General features: G+C 37.6%; 5 protein-coding genes across 5 annotated transcripts in view; 2 read left to right on the forward strand and 3 right to left on the reverse strand.

Annotated features, from left to right (window-relative positions):
• Positions 1-639: 639 nt before the first annotated feature.
• LOC118745222 (WD repeat-containing protein 74) lies at positions 640-2,576 on the forward strand. Its single transcript, XM_036478747.1, has 5 exons — positions 640-727; positions 1,122-1,807; positions 1,865-2,229; positions 2,303-2,406; positions 2,515-2,576. The coding sequence occupies exons 1-5, from the start codon at positions 640-642 to the stop codon at positions 2,574-2,576; spliced, it is 1,305 nt and encodes a 434-aa protein (XP_036334640.1).
• The window catches only part of LOC118744370 (neuropeptide CCHamide-2 receptor), a gene marked incomplete at its 3' end in the record, with an annotated part of 92,855 nt that continues 73,585 nt past the window's right edge, over positions 652-19,921 (forward strand). The window contains 1 exon segment of the mRNA XM_036477335.1: positions 652-727.
• On the reverse strand, positions 2,537-5,882 carry LOC118745223 (sodium channel protein Nach). The gene is made up of 6 exons (XM_036478748.1): positions 5,662-5,882; positions 4,034-4,237; positions 3,239-3,975; positions 3,051-3,168; positions 2,880-2,986; positions 2,537-2,822 (listed from the first exon to the last, which is right to left on the reverse strand). The coding sequence occupies exons 1-6, from the start codon at positions 5,880-5,882 to the stop codon at positions 2,671-2,673; spliced, it is 1,539 nt and encodes a 512-aa protein (XP_036334641.1). The 3' UTR covers positions 2,537-2,670.
• Positions 15,065-16,316, reverse strand: LOC118744371. Its single transcript, XM_036477337.1, has 2 exons — positions 15,348-16,316; positions 15,065-15,289 (listed from the first exon to the last, which is right to left on the reverse strand). Exons 1-2 carry the CDS (start codon positions 16,284-16,286, stop codon positions 15,125-15,127), a joined length of 1,104 nt encoding a protein of 367 aa, XP_036333230.1. The 5' UTR covers positions 16,287-16,316; the 3' UTR covers positions 15,065-15,124.
• The window catches only part of LOC118745225 (gustatory receptor 10a), a 14,574-nt gene continuing 12,863 nt past the window's right edge, over positions 18,211-19,921 (reverse strand). Inside the window, exons 2-3 of the mRNA XM_036478749.1 lie at positions 18,881-19,915; positions 18,211-18,808 (exon numbers count right to left, since the gene is read on the reverse strand). Of these exons, the coding sequence (XP_036334642.1) occupies positions 18,656-18,808; positions 18,881-19,915 (1,188 nt within the window). The 3' untranslated portion in view covers positions 18,211-18,655. The remainder of the gene's footprint in view (positions 18,809-18,880; positions 19,916-19,921) is intronic.

The following is a 19,921-nucleotide window of genomic DNA, read 5'->3' on the forward strand; positions in this document are numbered from 1 at the left end:
GCACTGCCTTGTCCGCGGGCAAAGCTCTTTTAAGCTTTCTATACATTTTGTATAGAGAGCAGAGAAAGCGGTTAAACTTCATTATAGACGATTTCGACATCATGCATATAACATGTGATCGATAAGGCAGTCGTTGTATCTAACTGTAACTTCTACCTCCGATTTGTGCTAATTACCATTGAACAACCGGCCCTAAAAGCTCTGTCGGCCCAACACTGATTTAAACCAATTTAACTATTTCTTAGAAGACTTACACTTATACTTATTTATGTACACTTATTAATTGTAATGTACGAACTTATTAAAGGAACTTACTTAGGTATGATTCCATGAGACCATTTATCAAACGCTCGCATACAATTTTAAATCGCACCCAAAACGAAATGGTGAAAAATTAGTAAACATCTTCGATGTTTTTACTTAACATCGGAAACGTAAAAACATTGGCAAACATCGATGTTTGAAGCCACGACTATCGATGCTGCTCGATATTTTTTTATATCCCTAATGTAAATTTGTTTTTGCTGTTTATGCACGTGCGTTGTATTTCGGTTTGTTTGGATCAGAATTTTCAGTTGACTGTTTTCAAAGGATTTCGGCTTTTATTGAATGTGTAAAATATAGAACAATTACTGAGAAATGAAGTGGACAACATCAAATTTGAAAAACCCTAATTATAATGAAAACCACGAGCTCTACGTCGGCACAAGTACGGGCTCCTTTAAAAGTAAGTTGCTACATACCTTCATTGAATAATTGCATGGTTGGCTCTTATCATCGTGCTATTTTACGCTTTATAAATGTATTCTTGAAATTAATTTTAAGATTTTAACTCGCCAAGAACGCCTCGACCATCTCATCCAAAAACCTTTAGCCATTGTTTCGCCATATCATTTCTAATCAATGGGCACTGTCACACGATCAATAGTTATTGACTTGATCCAAGTATCGCGTTATTTAATGACCGTATATATCACAAAAATTCTAGATATATATTTCGAAATCTATCAGTATTCATAGCGATATTGATCGTGTGACGATGCCCAAACTGGCGTGCATATCGAGCCGTAACTATAAATATTAAAACGTCATACCTTTCGTACCTTATTAAAATTCCTCAGGATTTGTGCCCAATGTTGAGGAGAATCCGTTTGCCCAACGTAATTTATATGACATCAACCAACTAGAAAAAGATGATAGGGTTACAGCTCTGTCTTTTGGGAATGACTGCTCTGAAATTTTAATTGGGCGCGCCAAACAGAATGCTCAGCTGCATTCATTGCATACCGATAAAATAGAGCGCACCATCGATTTTAAATTTGCCCCCGTAGTGGGTTTGGCACGCTTTGACGAATATTTAGTGGCCGGCTTTTCAAATGGCCAAGTGCAGCGCATATCACTAGAAAATAGCTCTGAATCAGAGTTTGTGGTCAGTAGCGGCGACGACATGGTACATTTACGCCAATGTCCTACAAGTCCCAACCTAGTAGCCACCGGAGGTAAAGGGCGTAAAAACAATTTGAAGATTTTCGATATGGCCGCCGATGGTAAACAATTGTTCAGCTCGAAAAATTTGCCCAATGATTATCTTCAGCTTGAAGTACCAGTGTGGGATAGTGATGTGGGCTTTATAGATTCACCGCATATACTGGCTACCTGTTCACGTTACGGTTATGTTCGTGTTTATGATACCCGTAAGCAACGGCGTCCTGTTCAATGCTTTGCTACCGAGGAGCAGATGAGCTTTGCCACTCTGACAGCACATGGGAACTACATATATACCGGAACAACAATGGGAGCTATGAAGGTAAGTAAAAAAATTTTATTATTATTATTGAAACTAAAACGAAAACTATGTATTCAGGCATTTGATATTAGACGAATGAAAACATTCGTCCATACTTACAAAGGCTTCACTGGCGCTATCAGTGATGTTTCACTAGATAGCTCTGGCAAATATTTGGCCTCTGCTTCCTTGGATCGATATGTCCGTGTCCATCACGTGGACTCTACAGTCCTTCTCTATCAATGCTATGTAAAGTCAAAGGCTACACGAATCTTAATACGAGAATCAGCGGGAAGCCTCAACTGTGCTCCAAATGATGAGACAGAAAAAGGCTTGGTTGAGATTGAAAGTAAAAGCTCAAAAGCCAATGATGAGGATCAAAAGCGTTATGAACCAGAAGATAAGGAGTACGAGGACATGTTTAAGAATATGCAAACAGTTTGGTAAGTAACCAGATTTAAATTATGTATTGTGATTGCGTTTGAGGTTTAATTGTTATTTTTTAATCTTTCACAGTGAAATTGAAGATAATGATGAAACTGAAGGGGAAACAGAATCAGCCGAAGATACAGAAAATAATACGAAAACCGGATATAAACGAAAAGCTGAGAAGCATGTTGGTAAAAAGAAGAGAAAAAAAGAATGAAAATACAAAAAGCCTATTCATTTTGCTTCAAAAGGATATTTATGTTTTTTTTATAATATTTTTAATTTAACAATGATTTTAGGTTTAAAACACTGCTTATTCCTTGTTTTTGGAATATCTATTTCACAAAATTTAACGCAATAAGATATATATATATTTTTTTCACATAAACTTATCAACATATACACGGGTCAACGGCAAAAGGACTGCATTTTTCGAATTTAGTAGCTTTCCCCGATTATTTTCTGTTCTGAAAATGACCGAGTGGCTGAAGTAAAACGCTGCGGGCCTTGTAGTTCACATATAAACGATGTGTGCAGTAGTAGGCGAATTCGATTAGGGATACCATACTAATCCCCAGGCACAAATTGAATACTCCTCCCAAATCCGCTGGATATATGTAGTCAAAAAATATTTTAAATTATTTTGTTAGCCAACATTACTTACACAAAAGTCCGATCCACGACATTACGACCACCTTCCGTATTGCTGGCACTGTTTGCCTGGTCAAGTAAGCGCGAACGATGAAAGTGTCCTGTGAGTCAATCGTCATGCTGCAAATATAAATGTATTTTGAAATATAAACAACCGTTTGGATCAAAGTTAAAATACACGTACTAGTGTGTGCTAACCGAATAGTTGTGCAATTTTAAATCAGTTTTGTAGGCCAAAGTTGAATAAGTGACGTCATAGCAGTTTGGTAGACAACTTTCGCACTTTACACTTTTAAATTCATCTAAATAAAAATAATGTAGGAGTTAAATGAAATTCCCAGTTGATTTCCTATGCATTCGAAGACTCCATACCATAGTTAGTCGAATAACATGCACTGTCATTTAACTTGCACTCGCGATAAGCGGCCACAGCATTGGGTATGTGATAGGGCACACATTGGCAAGTCTTCATTATCGCTTCCGTTCGACAAGCGAGCGAGCATGCTGCCTGCCGGTAGTTATGCAGCTCGAGATCGTCTGAAATGAGGCAATCGCGTTTACCTTGCGACAGTTCTAGCACCTCAGTCGAAGAGCTTTGGACAGTTGGTGAGATTTCAACGAAACTCTCGGAGTTGGACGTAATTGTAACCGAAGACGTGGCTTCTGTAACATAGTCCATGGGGTGGTGTGCCAAGACGATCAAGCCAGTTGAAAGATTGCGTTCGGATCCCTCGACGCCCACCACAGTTAAGCCTCCATCTATGCCGAAAATGTTTGCAGAAAATGGTACATATGAGAGATTTTTCGGATTATAGTTAAATGAACAACATGGACCCAAATACGAAGTTGTCGATATGAAGGAGAGATATTCGTGCTGCTGGCGACACGGGAACTCGGTGATACCCCAATAACAACGCTTGACGAAGTCGTCACAGCTGCCGCTGACGGCTTTGGCAGCCTCATATATAGTTTTATTATTGAAACGTAGTACATCGTCGGCATATCTGAAGCTTTCCTGTGTTGGAGCTTTCCAGTTTTGATCGGTAAAGGCGTTGATATAATCCAAGCCGATGGCAACATCATGGGGATCTATGTTGTCGGGAATGTTTCTGTGGAATTTATAAAAAATCTTAAAGTGTGATCACAAAATTCAAATACGAGACTAACAATGTTGTTATGTAACGCTGCACACGCTCGCGATTAACTACTTTGGGACTACATATGGTGATGCCCGGAAATGCCACGTCGGTTATAGCCAGATCACTCGATATAGTATTCAAAATTGGATATGAGTAGAATTTTAACCATAATTTCAGCGATAAGTAAACACCGAGTAGAAATAGACTTATGAGTACAGTTGACCAAATCCACCTGTTTATTTATTAAAATACGTATACAGTGAAAGTTCTCATAGACGGACGCACTAATAAGCGGACATCTCCTATAAGCGGACACATTCTTGGGAACGAACAGTTTTTAGTTTTTTTCCACACAAAACACTCTCCCATACACGGACTTTCCGATAAATGGACGCGGACATTAAAAAATATCCCGCTATGAAAAAAAATCTCCCATAAGCGGTCCAATTTCGTTGAAAGCTCAAGGGGAACCCGGCTCTTTTTTTAAAGATTAAGAAAGCATTTTTAATATTGAAAGATACGAGTAAACTCGAAATTTCTGAATGTTCCCCAAAAGAATAAGTAATAAAAATTCATGGCCAGTCAAAAAATTTTAGGAGCATAATGGTTAAGTTGAATTCAAGTCTGAGGCACACTAAAGTCGATGTTAAAACATCGTTGAAACTAGCATCGATGTATCGTCAATTTAGAGATTTTAGGCAATTGTAAACATTATGTTATCGATGTTTCAAAAATATCGATGCATCGTTTGCGGGATACATACAAATAGCTGAAAATTTTTAAAATCGGACAATAACCACGCCCACATCCCATATAACGGTAATTTGGAGAAATGCGAAATCTTCGATAAATCAGTAAATACCGAAGCTAATTTAATCAAAATTGACGTTTGTAATAATTCTTTAGCACAAAATACGTTTATAATAAAATTTTCGAAAATGGGAGCGATAAAGGCCACTTTTGACCACATATGTGTATCGCGGTAAACGTTTGAACCAAACTCGGAATGATTAATGTGCTTGCTACATACAAGCAAAACGCTGAAAATTATTGAAATCGGACTAAAATTACGCCTACTTTTTATATAACGGTAAACTTCAGAAATGCTTGAAACTTCGATATTTCACACAAAATTGATACTAACAACAATCCTTTGAAAAGAAGTAACATTATTATGGAATTGTGAAAAATGGGCGTGATACCGCCCACGTATAACTGTTGTAAGCTTTTCGAAGACGTTTGAAATAGGGATAAAACCACCCCTGCTTACCATGTAGTGGTAGTTTTCGGAAAGGCGAAAAAAAACTATATTTAATAATTGCGCCGGGTATCTAATGTTCGGCTCCGCCCGAACTTAGACTTTGTTACTTGATATCTCCCATAGGCGGACATAAAGTAGCTGACCATCGGTGTCCGCTTATGGGAGCCTTCACTGTATACAAATATAACATGCATCCACATATCGTAACCTAAAATGCAAAGCGCCGTAATAACATTGTCGTTATTTATAAAAAAATTCAAAATTCACTTTGATTGATACGACGTATTTCATAAAATTAGTAGTCACGACCTTTTGCATTTAAGCGATGAGGCTAACGACGACTTTTTTGCTTTTCAGGTGACGATATGTATGTATATATGTAAGCATGCACATACCTAGAAATGCCATTTGTTCTATTCCGCCGCAGCAGCCACAATCCACTCACTTTTGTAGTTTGCGTATATTCCCAAAATGTGTCCGCTACGGCTAGTCGCAGCCTTTGTGCCACATTTTGGGGATTCAGTACTTTCGAATGAAAACGTCGAGGTCGATGGAGTTTGGTACGCTCCTTTAATTTATTGCTTTTCGCGTTTTGCTTCCACACATGAAGGAACATTTTGTGGGACTACAATTCAAGGAAACTGAAATTTTTTTTTACGGGAATTCATGTATGTACATACAATACGTACATATATGCCCTTCTGTTCCTAATTATGTATATCCTCTTTAACGGTTAATTGTCACTAATGTAGTTAATTAAAGGTTAAGTGCTAAAGTTGTTTGCAAGAACAGAAATAAAAGTAAATTTAGGTACATACTAGAGGTTTACCCCGCCGAGCCACGCCACCGCCACCGCCCCGTTTTTGGTCATTCCTCACGCACCGCCGCCGAGTTACAAAAATATCGGCGCAGCGGCGGCGGTGGAGGCGGCGGCGTTCGGTGCCTAAGGACTTTTTTTTACAAAATTTTCATGATGTATGCACCTTGAAATAAATCGTTTGAAAGAGCTACTTACTACTCGTATAAATAACGCGTTTTTACGAAACGAAAATTTCATGTCTAAACGAGTTTTTTTACCTAATTTGGGCCACTGAATAAGAATTTTTCCAAAAAAGGCGTAACTCAGAAAAAAACATACTGTTAAATTGGAGTCGAACACTGGTAATCGACAATTTTTTTCCGCAGTAGTCTTTTTTTCAATACTACAATAATACTACTTTTTTATATACTACAACAAGAAGAAAGTTATCACACAACAAAAACTTTAACGGTAATATCTCAGAAAGGAGTTTAAACAGAAGCTCCCTTTTACATCTTACTCCTCAAATATTGGAGATAAAACCAAAACAAGTTGATTTTCGTGTGTATTTTTTTTTTAATAAAGAGGTAAATATTTGTTAAAAAGATTTTTAATAAAAAGCAAAACTTTTTTTTGCAAATTTTTACATTCGTAAGTTAACATAACGGTAGATAAGATAATTACAAAAATTTATTAATAGTGACGAAAATTACTCCAATAATTTAAATTTTTAAAGTTTTTATTTTTATTTTTTAATTTGAATAGTACATACGGATCGGAAGAGAACATAGAGAACCTAGTATGTATGTATATATGTACTATAGATCTTCAGTTCGCCCATCCATCAGCGCCCGGCACAATTTGATTCAATTAGGAAGTAACAATATTTAAATTCAAATCTAATTCAAGAATGAATTAAATATAATTATGATCTGAATTGACATGGCGAATGCCTAATGCTGACGAGATGACATGATAAGATTAGTAGTCTCATGGCTCTTTCTAATCTATCTTATGGCTAGTAGCGCCGGCGTTTCCAGACGCGCTGGCGTCGCCGCCGCCGCCGATTCTTTTTGAAGTTGACCACGCCGCTGCCGCAAAACTTGCCGGCGTAAACCGCTAGTACATACATATGTATGCATGCATGTATTGTACCTACACTGTAGTAATGAACAGAATGACCAAGTGTTGTTTTTTTTTTAATATTCGTAATGTTTTTCGAGCTACTTTTATTTGTTATTTTTGTATCAAAATACCGTCCAAGCTTTAAACAAATCCATATAAATCACAGTTTAAAAATTTAGGAAAATTCAACAAATTTTCATCGAAATTTCAACTTTTTTATCTAAGTCCTTAAAATATTTTTGTGTACGCAGTTTTATTGCCTATACAATTTTATTTCAACGAAGTGCAATTTTAAAACGACTTGGTTTTTGAGATTTTTTTTTTTGGTGACGGATTTTTGAACTTTTTTTCATATAAGCACGAATTTCTTATGAAATTAAACCTTTGAGATCGTTAGCAATAAAATTTCAAAAAATCAACGCCAATTTTTGTAAATTGCACTTGTTATATAAAAAAAAATCCGAGAAGCAGTCTCAAAAAAAAAAGTTCTCAAACACCAATGCGATTTTTTAGCCGGTCAAAACTTGCGGAAGTACACTAAATTAACTAAAATTGTATGGGCTATAAAACTGCATACTCAAAAATGTTCTAAAGATTCAGATTAAAAAGTTGAAATTTTGATGAAAAATTTTTGAATTTTGCTAAATTTTGTATGAAGTTTGAAACTGTGATTTAAATGGTTTCGCGCGATTGGCTCCACTTTTCGAGATAGCGGTACTTGAAACTTTGCTTAAATTTTAATTATTTTATAAAATTACTCCCTCAGTTTTGAAGATATTTTACTAAAATTTTGCACACGATTGTATTTTAATATTACCTCCACCAAATCATCGAAATCGGTTCAGTATAACATATAGCTACCATACAACTGATTGTTCAGAGACTTGGTTTTGGGTTATAACCCCTCCAATTTCGCAGGTAAAACTTTAGTATAGGTTCACTTTAACAAACGCCGATAAGTGTATACCTAGTTTTGGGTCGTAGATTATGGATCTGTATACCGCTTTTCCAGTTCAAGTCATTTTTCCAAGATATTTTAATTTTTATGAAGAAAAAGTTCAAACTTAAGGGGGGAAAAATTAAAAAGAAATAACAAATCTTTTGTAATTTTTTTCTTTTGTATTAAAGCCTGTTCTTTGGCAAAAAAAAGTTGCTAACGATGAAAATTGATCGATAAATAAACAAGTTTTGAATAATCAAATGAAAATGTGCTATAATTGTTTGCATGAGACAGGAGCAGTTAAATGTTACTCATACGCCATATCGTACATGGCCGTACTCGTGTGTACTTACTCCTACATGGCGTATGAGCAACATTTTTTCTATTCGAAATTCAAACAAAATGAAAATATCTTGGGAATAAAGGGCTTCCACAAGTGCCTTCAGTAAGTAGAAGGTTCGTTACCGAAGCTCTTCTAAAGTTCCTTGGTTAATTAATAAAATTCATAATTTTTCACGGGTTTGATTCAAATATATTTTATTGCAACTTAAAATTCATAAATTGTAAATAGGAGCAGACTTTCTGGCATGACTTCACTTAAGAATAATTAAAATATTTTCCTGGTTTGCAAAACCTTAAAACTACCGCTTCAAATATCGGTCTGCCTATAACAATGCCATGCAGAAGTTTATAAGCGTTTGTTTATTTTGCTATTAGTTTCGCCCTTTTGCTAGTTTCTTATCTATGAACATTTCTAAAAGTTTTGTCACAAAGTTCGTTGACTAAACTTTTGCTATAATCCGTGCGTTCATCTACCTTTTAATCTGCTAAATACTAGCATACGTATGTATGTACACATACATGCATATATGTGAATATTTGTATGAAAATTAGGTTGGGTCGGGAAAAAGTTTGTAACAATCCTTTTAGTTGGAAAGCTTAATTCGCGAGAATTGTGGCTTAATAAAAATTTCCGCCCTAGCCATACGTTAAAAGCAGCTAAAACTGGAGTTTTGACCACACTGCTCTAAATGACTTCCTTCGATGAGTAAACTCAATTATCTCAATTTCTGCCGTACTATTTAATGACGGGTTTTACCAGCAATTTAAATGGAAAATGATTTTTTTTTGTCAATTTCCATGTAGAATTCAAAAAATTAAAATCATTTTGCACTTAACTTGCTTTCGTGAAATTGGCTGTACTTCTATTAAATTGACAAAAGATACATTTATATATGCTTTTCCATTGTTATGGAGAATATAAGAAGTTGGCTTTTTTTGCGCATGGTAAAAGGGGAATTTTCACAATACCATGCTCCTCTCAAAGTAAGTTATCAAACTAGGCCGATAATTATAAAATGTTTTCTTTCGGTGGGGGCTGATCAGATCTAATATACATACATACATACGTATCTATTCGCATGCTTTGAAAGACAAGGGATTAAAGGACTTTCGTGGCTTTTGGCTAGACAACTTCAATGTTACCCGCATTTGTATTTTTATTGCTTCAACTTATTGTTTTTTTTTTTTACGATCATTAATTAAATGATCTTGACTGCCATTGGTCATTAAGTTGAAGTACTGATTCTACTCAGTGACAGAATTTGGAAATGATGACCGTAATTTAAGTAATTGCCATACACATATGAATGGATGGATATGTTGTACACAGTGTGCATTACACACACTTATGTATGTATGTATGTATGTATGTATGTATTGTATATACAGCGTTGCTGATAGTGCTGTTGCTTTCTTCCCAAGGAAAATTATCTCAAAGCATTCCCTGCAGATATAACCGATTATCTATTGTACACACATAGGTATCTATACACACATTAGAGTGGTAATTTTTTTCCCCCAGAAGACGAATATCGAAAATAAGAAGACCCGTTTTTCTTTTTTTTTAATTGGTCAACATTTAATGGTCTTTTCCATGCATTTTATATGGGGAAAAATGTAGATTTTTTCTTAGAATAGCTGTGAAATCGTTAAAAGTAAATTTTTTTGATGAAATTAAAAAATAAATATATTTTTTCCCAAAATTTTTGTGTTTTCTTTGTTAGGTCGGGTACTTCTGGGGCCACCCCCGTATTAAACGATTTCAAAAAAAAAAGCGTTTTCTGATTTTAAATTTTCCATTCAAGGCGAATTTATATAAGGTGGTGTTACTAGCTCAGCTGATTTTGTGTATGTGTTTCGCCGCACGGCTTCCGATATCAAATTGAAAAATTTTGTTTGAATTTCTACCATACTCTTACAGATTTTGACAGTTTATGCCGCCAAAGCAAAAACAAAATACATGTAAATTTTTGTTTTTGTACTCCTGCTATCACCTTATATTAATTCGCCTTGTTTCCATTATTCTGGTGGGTGACAGCAGGAAAATTCCAAAATGTCGATTTTCCTGTGTATTTTCGAACCACCCGAATCAGCAAGCATACATATGTATGTATGTATGTATGTATACATGTACTGTAGTATGTCTGCATAGATATATACATGTGTGTTAAGTCCTTGCCTGACAGTCTCAATTTCATTTCATTTGCGGACATGGCCATTTTGTTTCGAAACAACTTTTGTCATATTTCACATTTGTAATGTTTACAAGAGTCTTAAATGCTTATAACAGCTCAGATCCTTGTACATTCAAGTGTTTATAGGTTGGCATGTTGGTGATTATTTACTTATAATTTATACCTACTCGAACAATTACTCTTAACGAGCAAGGTAAATCGTTTCAAGGGTCAATTAGGAATTCTGCTTCAAAGTGTGTGCACCCGCTGAGGGTACTCGAGCTGCTTGTGAGCTTGTTACAGTAATTCACACTTATGCATCTATTTATTCCTGCCAGTAAAGGAGTATGAACGGTTGAGAGAATGGAAAAATAAACGAAAATGCTTCGCGAGCAAATCAACCCATTTGCTTAGACACTCATCGGACCTTAATCAGCGAAATTCTTTTGAGCAGTTAGAATTTTAATTTTCTTCACGAAATTAATTCCTCATAATTACCGCAAAGCTTTGAAGAAGCGGCGCCAAGTAAATCGCAATACAACAATAATTGTTTGTGCCCAAATGCCTCCACACTTGGCCGAAAATGATGCCGTAGTATATCCTTTCATATCCATTTAGGTAATGTCAGCTAAAACTTTTGTTTCTGTGAGGTGTCTCATTTAAAGATAAAGAAATTGCAACGTGGATAATTACATAATATGACATATGTGTGTATGTATATTTCTTTAATGCGGATCTTTCGAGTACCTACATCCAATATTTGGGTCAAGTAGTACTTTTAAAATTACTTTTATTGCGATCTTTTTGAGGTTTTATTTAAAACATTTTAAAGATCAAGTTCTGAATAAGAAATACTCGTCATAATCTTCACTTTGAGAAGCATTATCCGGTTTGAGTAAAAAGAAATTTAGTCTTCAGTTAGTTATGTTTGCACATACATACATACATACATATGTACATTCGGGTGTGCATGAATACGTAATTGATTTATTTGTTGAGACTGATGGATTTGAGATTAGTGTATATGTACATATACAAAGTAAGTGGCTTGCAAGCTCTCTTCTCTAGTGCGAGTGTGTGTGCGCAGTCTTAAGGAAGATTAAGTGTTATTAAAATTGATGATACAAATTTTGTTTTAATGATGCACTTGGTAGACTTTTCGTAACTTAAATATTTATGCAGGCAGCAACAGCTATTTTTATCTTGCTATCCTTGCACAACAACAAGTTTGAAAGTCTCTAACGGCTTCAAGGGTCTCATTTTATTTCATATTGCAGTGAAGAATTCTTAACCCGGTATACTAAAATGTAATTTTTCAATCAGAAGAACACAGAGAAAACTTATATAATAAAGTGGAACTAAAAAAGGAAGATATCAATAAATATATTTGAGTTTTTTTTTTTGAAAAAAAAGCAGTCTTCCTAAATCAAGAAAGAAATCGTAAATCTACACGCAGAAAAAAGTCAGCTAAAAATATTTCTCTATGGTAACAATAACCAAATAATGTGTTGATAGAAAAATATTTAGCTGACTTTTCTGGGTGTAGGACTTGCTGAATGTTGGTTGCCAGCTCTCTTTTTAATTCGTCTACCGCGCACACTGCAGATTTAGAGGAAACAAGTAAAATTTGCACCATGTCTAATTTACCGACTTCACAAAAAGGAAAGGTTATCAAATTTAAACGATATTTGTTGGATTATAGACGTACGTAGTCGCGATTCGGTTGTGGTGCGTAGCCACAGGAACTTTTAATGCTGACTTTAGTAATGATGAGTGCCAACCTTCTACCAGATCTAGATTTGGTTGTCCAAGGAAATTCCTTGACGAGTGCTGTGATCGCGATAAGAGATAAAAAATGGATGAAGTAAGTGCTATGAAGTGCTATGTATGTAACAACAAGAAGTGATTGTTTCTTCTTACTCTAATATTTCAAAACCTGGGGGCCAATTTCTGTTCTGTGAAAACGTGCAGTTAAAACAATTTACACCACTTCACATAAAATGGCCCCCTGATCAGAAAATTATTTTTGTGTGCTTTTTATGGAATTTATAAGTCGTGTTTAAGTTTAGGTTTGTATGGGAGATATGTAGGAAGTGAACATACGTTATAATTCTAAACTTATGCGCGTAATTTCATAGTCAAATATTCAACGGCGCCTTAAATTGAAATGCGGCCCCACTGTGCGACGGTCATCATACAGACACTTTTCTGTGTATTAATGTTTATAATTTGCTATATGAAGTTAGGCATCAATTCTTTTTATCAGATTTTCATAGACTTTTTCAAAAGAGAATGTGCCAAAAATGCAAGGTGAAAAGCTATCGTGTAAACAGGCTCTTACTTTTGAAAGCAAATTCTTCGTCTAGGAGTTATTTGTAGTTATACACTTACAAGTAATATTTTTCTCTGTGTGCTTCGGAATATTTCAAATTACACCGCCATGCTTGATACAAGCATATGTACATATCTGTGCCATTCAATTAAAGTAGCTTAAGTAACTTTAGAAGGTTTGACTTTGAATAAAAAAAAAAAACAATAAGTTAAGTTGAACATTTTTATATTATTTATTATTTATTATATTGTTTCGTAAACCAATGAAATGTTGCTTTAAAGGGGAAACGGCCTATACCGACTTAGGTTACTTTAATCGAATGGCACAGATATGTATGCTACTTAAATTCTCACGCAAAGTCCTCTGCGGAAGCCTCCAGCAGATGAGGTGTTTTTAAAAACGTCACTGGGAATGCGTTGCAGATAACGGCTGACAAAGTGTGCGCCGGGCAAAGGATGGCGAATGTACGGATTTTTTCTCTGGCAACTAGCGCGCACAAGCCATTCATCAAAGGAGTGTACACATGCTGGAAATTAAATGAAATAGAAGCAGGTGGAGAAAAAGGACACGGCCGCTGTCTTGCATCAGTGCGCGCACACATATCGCATGCCGTCTTTAAAAGAGTCACAACTCAAAATAATACGTTTGTCAGAAAATGCGAAAAACAATTTCTTAGCAAATGATAATCATATGGGCAAGGGCGACTTTACCTTAGGCTTTTGCTAACAAATTATAAAAAAAGTATTGTTCCAGCTTTTGCTGAAAGGTAAATAAAAGCGCTGTGTATATTTTTAGCGCATAATCTCAAAAATGCCAAATTTTGAGTGTGACTCTTTTGAAGACGGTGTGCGATATGTGTAACCTATGTATGCATACATACATACGTTTGCGTATGTACCTAGCCAAAAGAAAAAGGGGCTTAATCGGAAAAAGAAAACTAGTTGAAAAGTGTGATTACTTTTGGAAGGCACTGTTTCCCGTTGACATACAAATTTTCATTATATGTAGTTTTTACTTTCCATATCTCGGTGGCCGGTGTAGCCGAGCGCCTGGGGCTGTGATTATTGGAGATGATATCCAACAAAACTGAGCTGGCAACGTGAAACGTGAAAAGTAATGCGAACGCAAGTAATTGAAATCGCGTATAACTGCCAAAATATCGGCGCGTCTCTGCCAGTTATAGATGATTGTGAGTACTACCGCCAGTAATAGATTTGTGCGCTCGTGCTGTAGCAAAACCCAAAAGGAGGTACAAAAAATCCAAGGCAGCAAGGCAAATGTCAACACATTCACAGCCACACTGTAAACGGTGTCGAAAGTTGTGGTGTGCGCGCGGTTGGTGGTAACGGAAACGTAGTACGCCTACAGCGCGTGCGTAGTAGTAGTGACCGTGGATTATCCAATAAGTGATGTGGTGCATTCCCGCAAGGTGCTAAGCAAAGACTGAATTTGCAAACATGATTATAGTACTTAATAAATAGTAAACACATAATATGTGACGTGAGTAATTAGTTAAGTAATGAGCGGACGCTGCTATTGATATACAAACATGTACAGTGGTGTTTCGTTTTTAATATTTACAATGTTTTTCAAGCTTTTTAGCGAAATTTAGGAAAACTGGCGTTGACTTTTTATTTGTTTCGCAAACGGTCTTGCGCATATTCATCCACAAGAAATTCATGTTTATATGGAAAAAAGTGCAAAACAAAAAAAGAAAAAACAAAAAAAATTATTAAAAATCGATCCGATTTTTTAGCCGCTCAAACTTGCACGTATTTATATACCTTCTTAACTGCATATCCGAAAAATTTCTAAAAATTCGGGTTAAAAAGCTCGAAATTTAGATACAAATTTGTGGAATTTTTCTAAGTTCTGTATAAAGTTTGAAAGCGTGATTTATAAAGTTTTTGTTAAAGCATGAACCATATTTTTATAAAAAAAATATCAAAAAAATTTTAGCTTGAAAAACACCATTTATCCATTTTTGACCGGCACTGTACATATAATGTGGCGCTGATATCTGCATGCGATAATCTTAATGGCACTGGAAGTACATGAAAGGTGTACAAATAAAAAATGCATGGGGCTCGTTAAGGGTAGTTCCTTTATTACGAAATTCAATTTTTATCTTGCAATACTTCAGTTCCTATTTTTCATCGAATTGCTTTCCAATATCCCACTGCAGCAGCAACAAAATATTCTTCACTAGTCCGCCGAAAACCAAGAAGGAGAGCCGCTTATTTATGTCAATCATGCCAAGAATGCTAATCCTCAGCTGGTGTTGCCGCAATTGCTGGGAGAGCAAGAAACACTGCAAATAGTTCGAAGTTAATATTAATTTTAAATTCCTTTTTGGCAGTCGTACATACAGCGTTCTCCACTGCGTCGTCCATTTCGGGCAGCTCATCGAAACGCTTCAGCATCTCTGCCGTTTCACGTGTTGCATTGACCAACCGATCGCACAGTGTATCCAAGAGAAATGAGTCCGAAATAATAAATATAAATCCCACCGTGCTGATGATTAGGTCCAAAGCGTTAAATTCTTCTAAATTCGGGTTGTTCCCATACTTAAAACTCAAGTAACCGATGGAAATATTATTGATAACCTTGCTAATTAGTGCAGTAAGAATTTGCAGGTGATAACAGTTGGTGAAACGCTCTACCAGTACAGTGAGTCGGCGATGTACGCGCGCCACGTCTAAGAGCTCCTGCGCTAGGCGACGCTGCAGGCGCTGCCGCAACCCAGGTGTGTAATGATGCTCTTTAGCCGCCAACAGTAGAAGCAGATTGAAGATGCGCCGCAGTTGCGCATTCAGCCAGCAAAAGCGCTCCCACACGTACCACATAGTCAGAAAGTAGTGCAACACCGTATGCAAGAGGACACCATTTACGCAGATCGTTTGGGCGCAGTACAGCCACGCTAATGAATCGAACGACGGCGTAAAAGCAAAAAAAGAATAAATGTGGTGGCACGTCTGGACGACCACGCTGCAATATTTTGTCCATAGTAGAGCCTTGCCAAACGATTGCGCGCAATTTCGCTTCAGCGACGCTGGCACACTCACCTCAAAGTACTCGCACTCCAAGTCCAGCAGCTGCGTGAGCATTTCGAGAATTCCGCCTTCGCGCTTCCATCGCAAAATTATGGTAAGCGCTGTGAGCACGTTCAGCTGTGTTAAATTGACGGCGTTTACGATGAACATCAAGCGATTTACACTGAGCGCCTCTAAGAACGCCAAGCTTTGCATGTAGGTTAGCGGCATAGTGGCAACAATAAGGGCGTTCAGAGTGAACGCGTAGATTTGCATTGGCAGCGAGCGTTGGAAGCGCCGCTGTGCGAAATCAAAGCGAATGGCGACAACGCCGATGGCGAGAGAGTAGTAGTAAGTGTAAAGCTGCCAGCGACGCGCCGCAGATGTGCATGTTGTTGTTGTTGATGCCGGCGACGAGGGCATTGATGCCATGTATAGCTGAGCCGACTTGCGTGTTCGCGATTGTGCAGTTCGTGTTACAAGCTCGGTTGTTGCGTATCGACTGTTGCGTGACTGCGAGGGACAACAAGCATTTGTTTACTATTGGGATAGCAATTTAATAAACTTGAAATGCGTTGAGCTTAACTGATTGACTGTGTAAAAGCTTAAAATGGTTCAATGATAATTGAATTCAATAATACATAGCGCAAATAATTTCTTATTTGTGAAAGGCAGCAAATTAAAATGATTAATGCTCGGCATATCGACTTGTAAAAAGTTCGTGGGCGTGCTCTGCGGTTTAATGAAATACTCAATAATTAACGTACGACTGCCTAGTAAGGCTTATATTGGCAATTCGGGAGACGAACTCTCCGCAATCTAAAGTTGCCGTCCATCAAACCGACAAATAAAACTCATCTATCTGTTTAAACTTTCGGGCTGCATCAAGTTGTCATACTGGCAAAATGTACAAACTGTGCCTAAATGTTTGTTTCCTAAAAAAAAGTCATACTACCCGTGCCGATGATCACCCTATTTGGGGCTCTTCATAATAATTCATATACTAAATGAAAAGTGTCAAACTATAAACTCCTAAACCAGGAGTTTTGTGCCTGTCAAAAAAGGCGGGCAATCGTGAAAAACTACTCAATTAAAGCTACACCAGCACCAAGGTTTCCAAGCTCAAAAAGAAGGCACACCACCAACATTATAATCAAGCTCGCCCTTATCGAACAGCAGCGGTAAAAAAGTGGGATTTGGTGTAGGTGAATTCGTTGGAAAAAGTCAATAACTTCGAAATGAACGGATAAGGATACCAAAGCCTTCCACGGACCTCGTCTGATATTTTTTGAAGACCTAGATAGCACCACCGGTCACACCATTGGGCTCACCGAAAATCCAAGAGTTTTATACATAATTGGAAAGTGGTCGATACGGAGATGGCACGTCGAAGAGCTCAACAATGAAAGCTTAGAAATTCTAGCGAAGAGTGACAACAATTCGCTACCACTAGTTAACTTAGCGGCATTCGTCGAAACTGAACTGGCTGGATCCCCATATGTCTTCCATATGTTCCGTGACACTCTTATCCTCATTTATTAAAGATGTAAGTATGAGTGTCGAACAAAATGGCAATGATGGGCGCGAACTCTGGATATACACATCTCTGAATAAAAAAATTTGTACCGAAGCAAACCTATCCGAATTCCATTACTTTATTTGTTGCAACAAATGGAAATAGCTAGACTTCGTTTGTTATTCTGCACCAAGTCACATTTTCAATTTCCATTTTTCAATTACACCACAAACAGCAACTTTAATTAGCTCACTTAAACCGTTTACGTTTGTGATTATTTTGGTTTTAGTTCTTATCCTCTAGAAATTTAATTTACTTGTTCTCTGTTGTGTTGCCAAGTTCATAAGCTTTTTGCTTAGCGGTAGGAGACAGCGGCCTTGCGAAATCTACTGTGTTTGTGTAATTTCATAATTCATTAAATGCAAGGTGAGGGGAATTCTTTCAAAGCAAGGAATCTGAAATGCCTTTTTGTCTTATGCTTATTTAACAAATATTTTAGCGCAAAAGTGTTTTGCTCAATAGAAATGTCGTTTTAGGTTGCCCTTAACAATGTCTGAAAAAAGGAATTTATGCTATTTGTGTCGCCAATCAATTTCATTAAATGTACGCCCTGTATAATTTAAATGTACTCTGGACCTCTATTTCTATCCTCGTATCTTTGGGAACTAGCATTTCAAACTCTTTACTTCCGCTTTCCCTCTCTTCATCTTCATATATCGTCTGGCTCGTGTTGCGATTGACTGCAGGAGCAAAAAACAAAACCGACTTCAATTCTCATAAAAAAATTTAAGAGAACCGTTATTTTTTTCGCGCTCCAACGATCGGATGTAAGCGAAATTAGTACGAGATCACCCTTGAGGTACCCCCCTTTCGATAAAAAAAGAACTATCGAAGTCGGTTCTCGTGGTCCAAAGTTATGCGGTAACATACATAAAAAAAAATATATTTCGACGAATTGATAACCTTCTCCTTTTTTTGAAGTCGGTTGACTAATAATAATACATATTTTTGGGATCCAATACCACACTCCCGCATGGAAAAGTTTACTAAAAAACCGTTTAAGTATACGGCTACTTTATTTATTTGAGTTCTTGAAGAGTTTAAATTTTATATCGATTTTATGCGTCGCCTACATCAAGTTCAAATCAAATTGCACCAGTGTAATGAAATATGATAATGCTGTGGCTGCCGTCAGATACGTCAGGCTCCTGTCCAGCACAAATAGGCCACAGATGCGAACCTCCACATGATTGTTCGTCACAAAAAGTGTGAAGCACTCGATCTGCTTTCCAAAATAAATAAACAAATAAATAAATGCACATCAACTGCGTATCATACACCCACACACACTCACCGTCTGCTGTAGACGCACATCCAGCTCGCTCACCTGATTGAATTGACGCAGCGTCTGATTAATGTTGCGCAATTCCAGGCTGATGTTCTCACTTACCAGCGCCACAATGTAGGTGTCCACGTAGAAGATGATGGCATGCAGCGCATTCAGCACGATGGCTGGCGAAGCGCGCGCCTGTGAGTGCTTCACGAACAGATTGAATAGGATGAACGAGTTGGTGAGATTACTGACGAGCGTAATAAAGATGAGACCGAGTATCTGAAACTGATGCATTGTCAAGCTGTCTTGGCAGAGTCGATTTATTTGCTGGTAGCGCTGGGCCAGCGTATCTAGCCGCTCGCACAGCAACCCGCACAGATGCGGCACAGTGCCGCGTCGCTGACCGCGCATCCGAAAGTAATGCAGGAGCTTCGCTTCGCGCACCACTTGCCGCAGCTGTTGATTGAGTTGCTGGTAGAATTTCATTGCACTGCTGTTGATGAAGTAGAAATAGTCAGCCATGTTCTCGGTGTAGTTCCACAGCACAAAGGTATACACGGCGATATACACGCGCACCGGATGGGCGCCGGTGCAATGCTGGTAGAGTATGTTTGCCACCTGCACGGCCATCATGGCGTTGATGAGGCCGAACTTGAACAGCAGCATAGTCTCGAATTGGCGGCGCGGTCGCTCATCGTATACCGGTTGCACCTGCAGGCTGCTGTTGAAGTCGTCTTCGAGCTGCTGGCGCCTCCTGGTGACGGCGCGTATGGCCGCGTAGTGTGCAAAATTTGCGACATATGTCACGACAACGGTTACATACTTAAGCAGCGTATTGGCGAAGTTGACGAGCAGCAACAGTTGGCCGCGTTGGTCGTGCGCTTCGGTTAGTGCAGAGATGTTGCGCGCAAAGTAGATGGGCAGCACGACGATGAGCAAGACGCTGATCGTGTGGCCGTAAATTACGGCTAGTCGGTGGGTGCACGTGTTTGTCGGACGCTGCGGTATGTAATTGATAACCGTGAGGCCGTAGAGTGTGGCATAGATGTGGCCGTACTTGTA

Source organism: Rhagoletis pomonella, unplaced genomic scaffold, assembly GCF_013731165.1.
Source record: "Rhagoletis pomonella isolate Grant_MI unplaced genomic scaffold, Rhpom_1.0 Rhpom_scaffold_00008, whole genome shotgun sequence".
NCBI lineage: Eukaryota > Metazoa > Arthropoda > Insecta > Diptera > Tephritidae > Rhagoletis > Rhagoletis pomonella.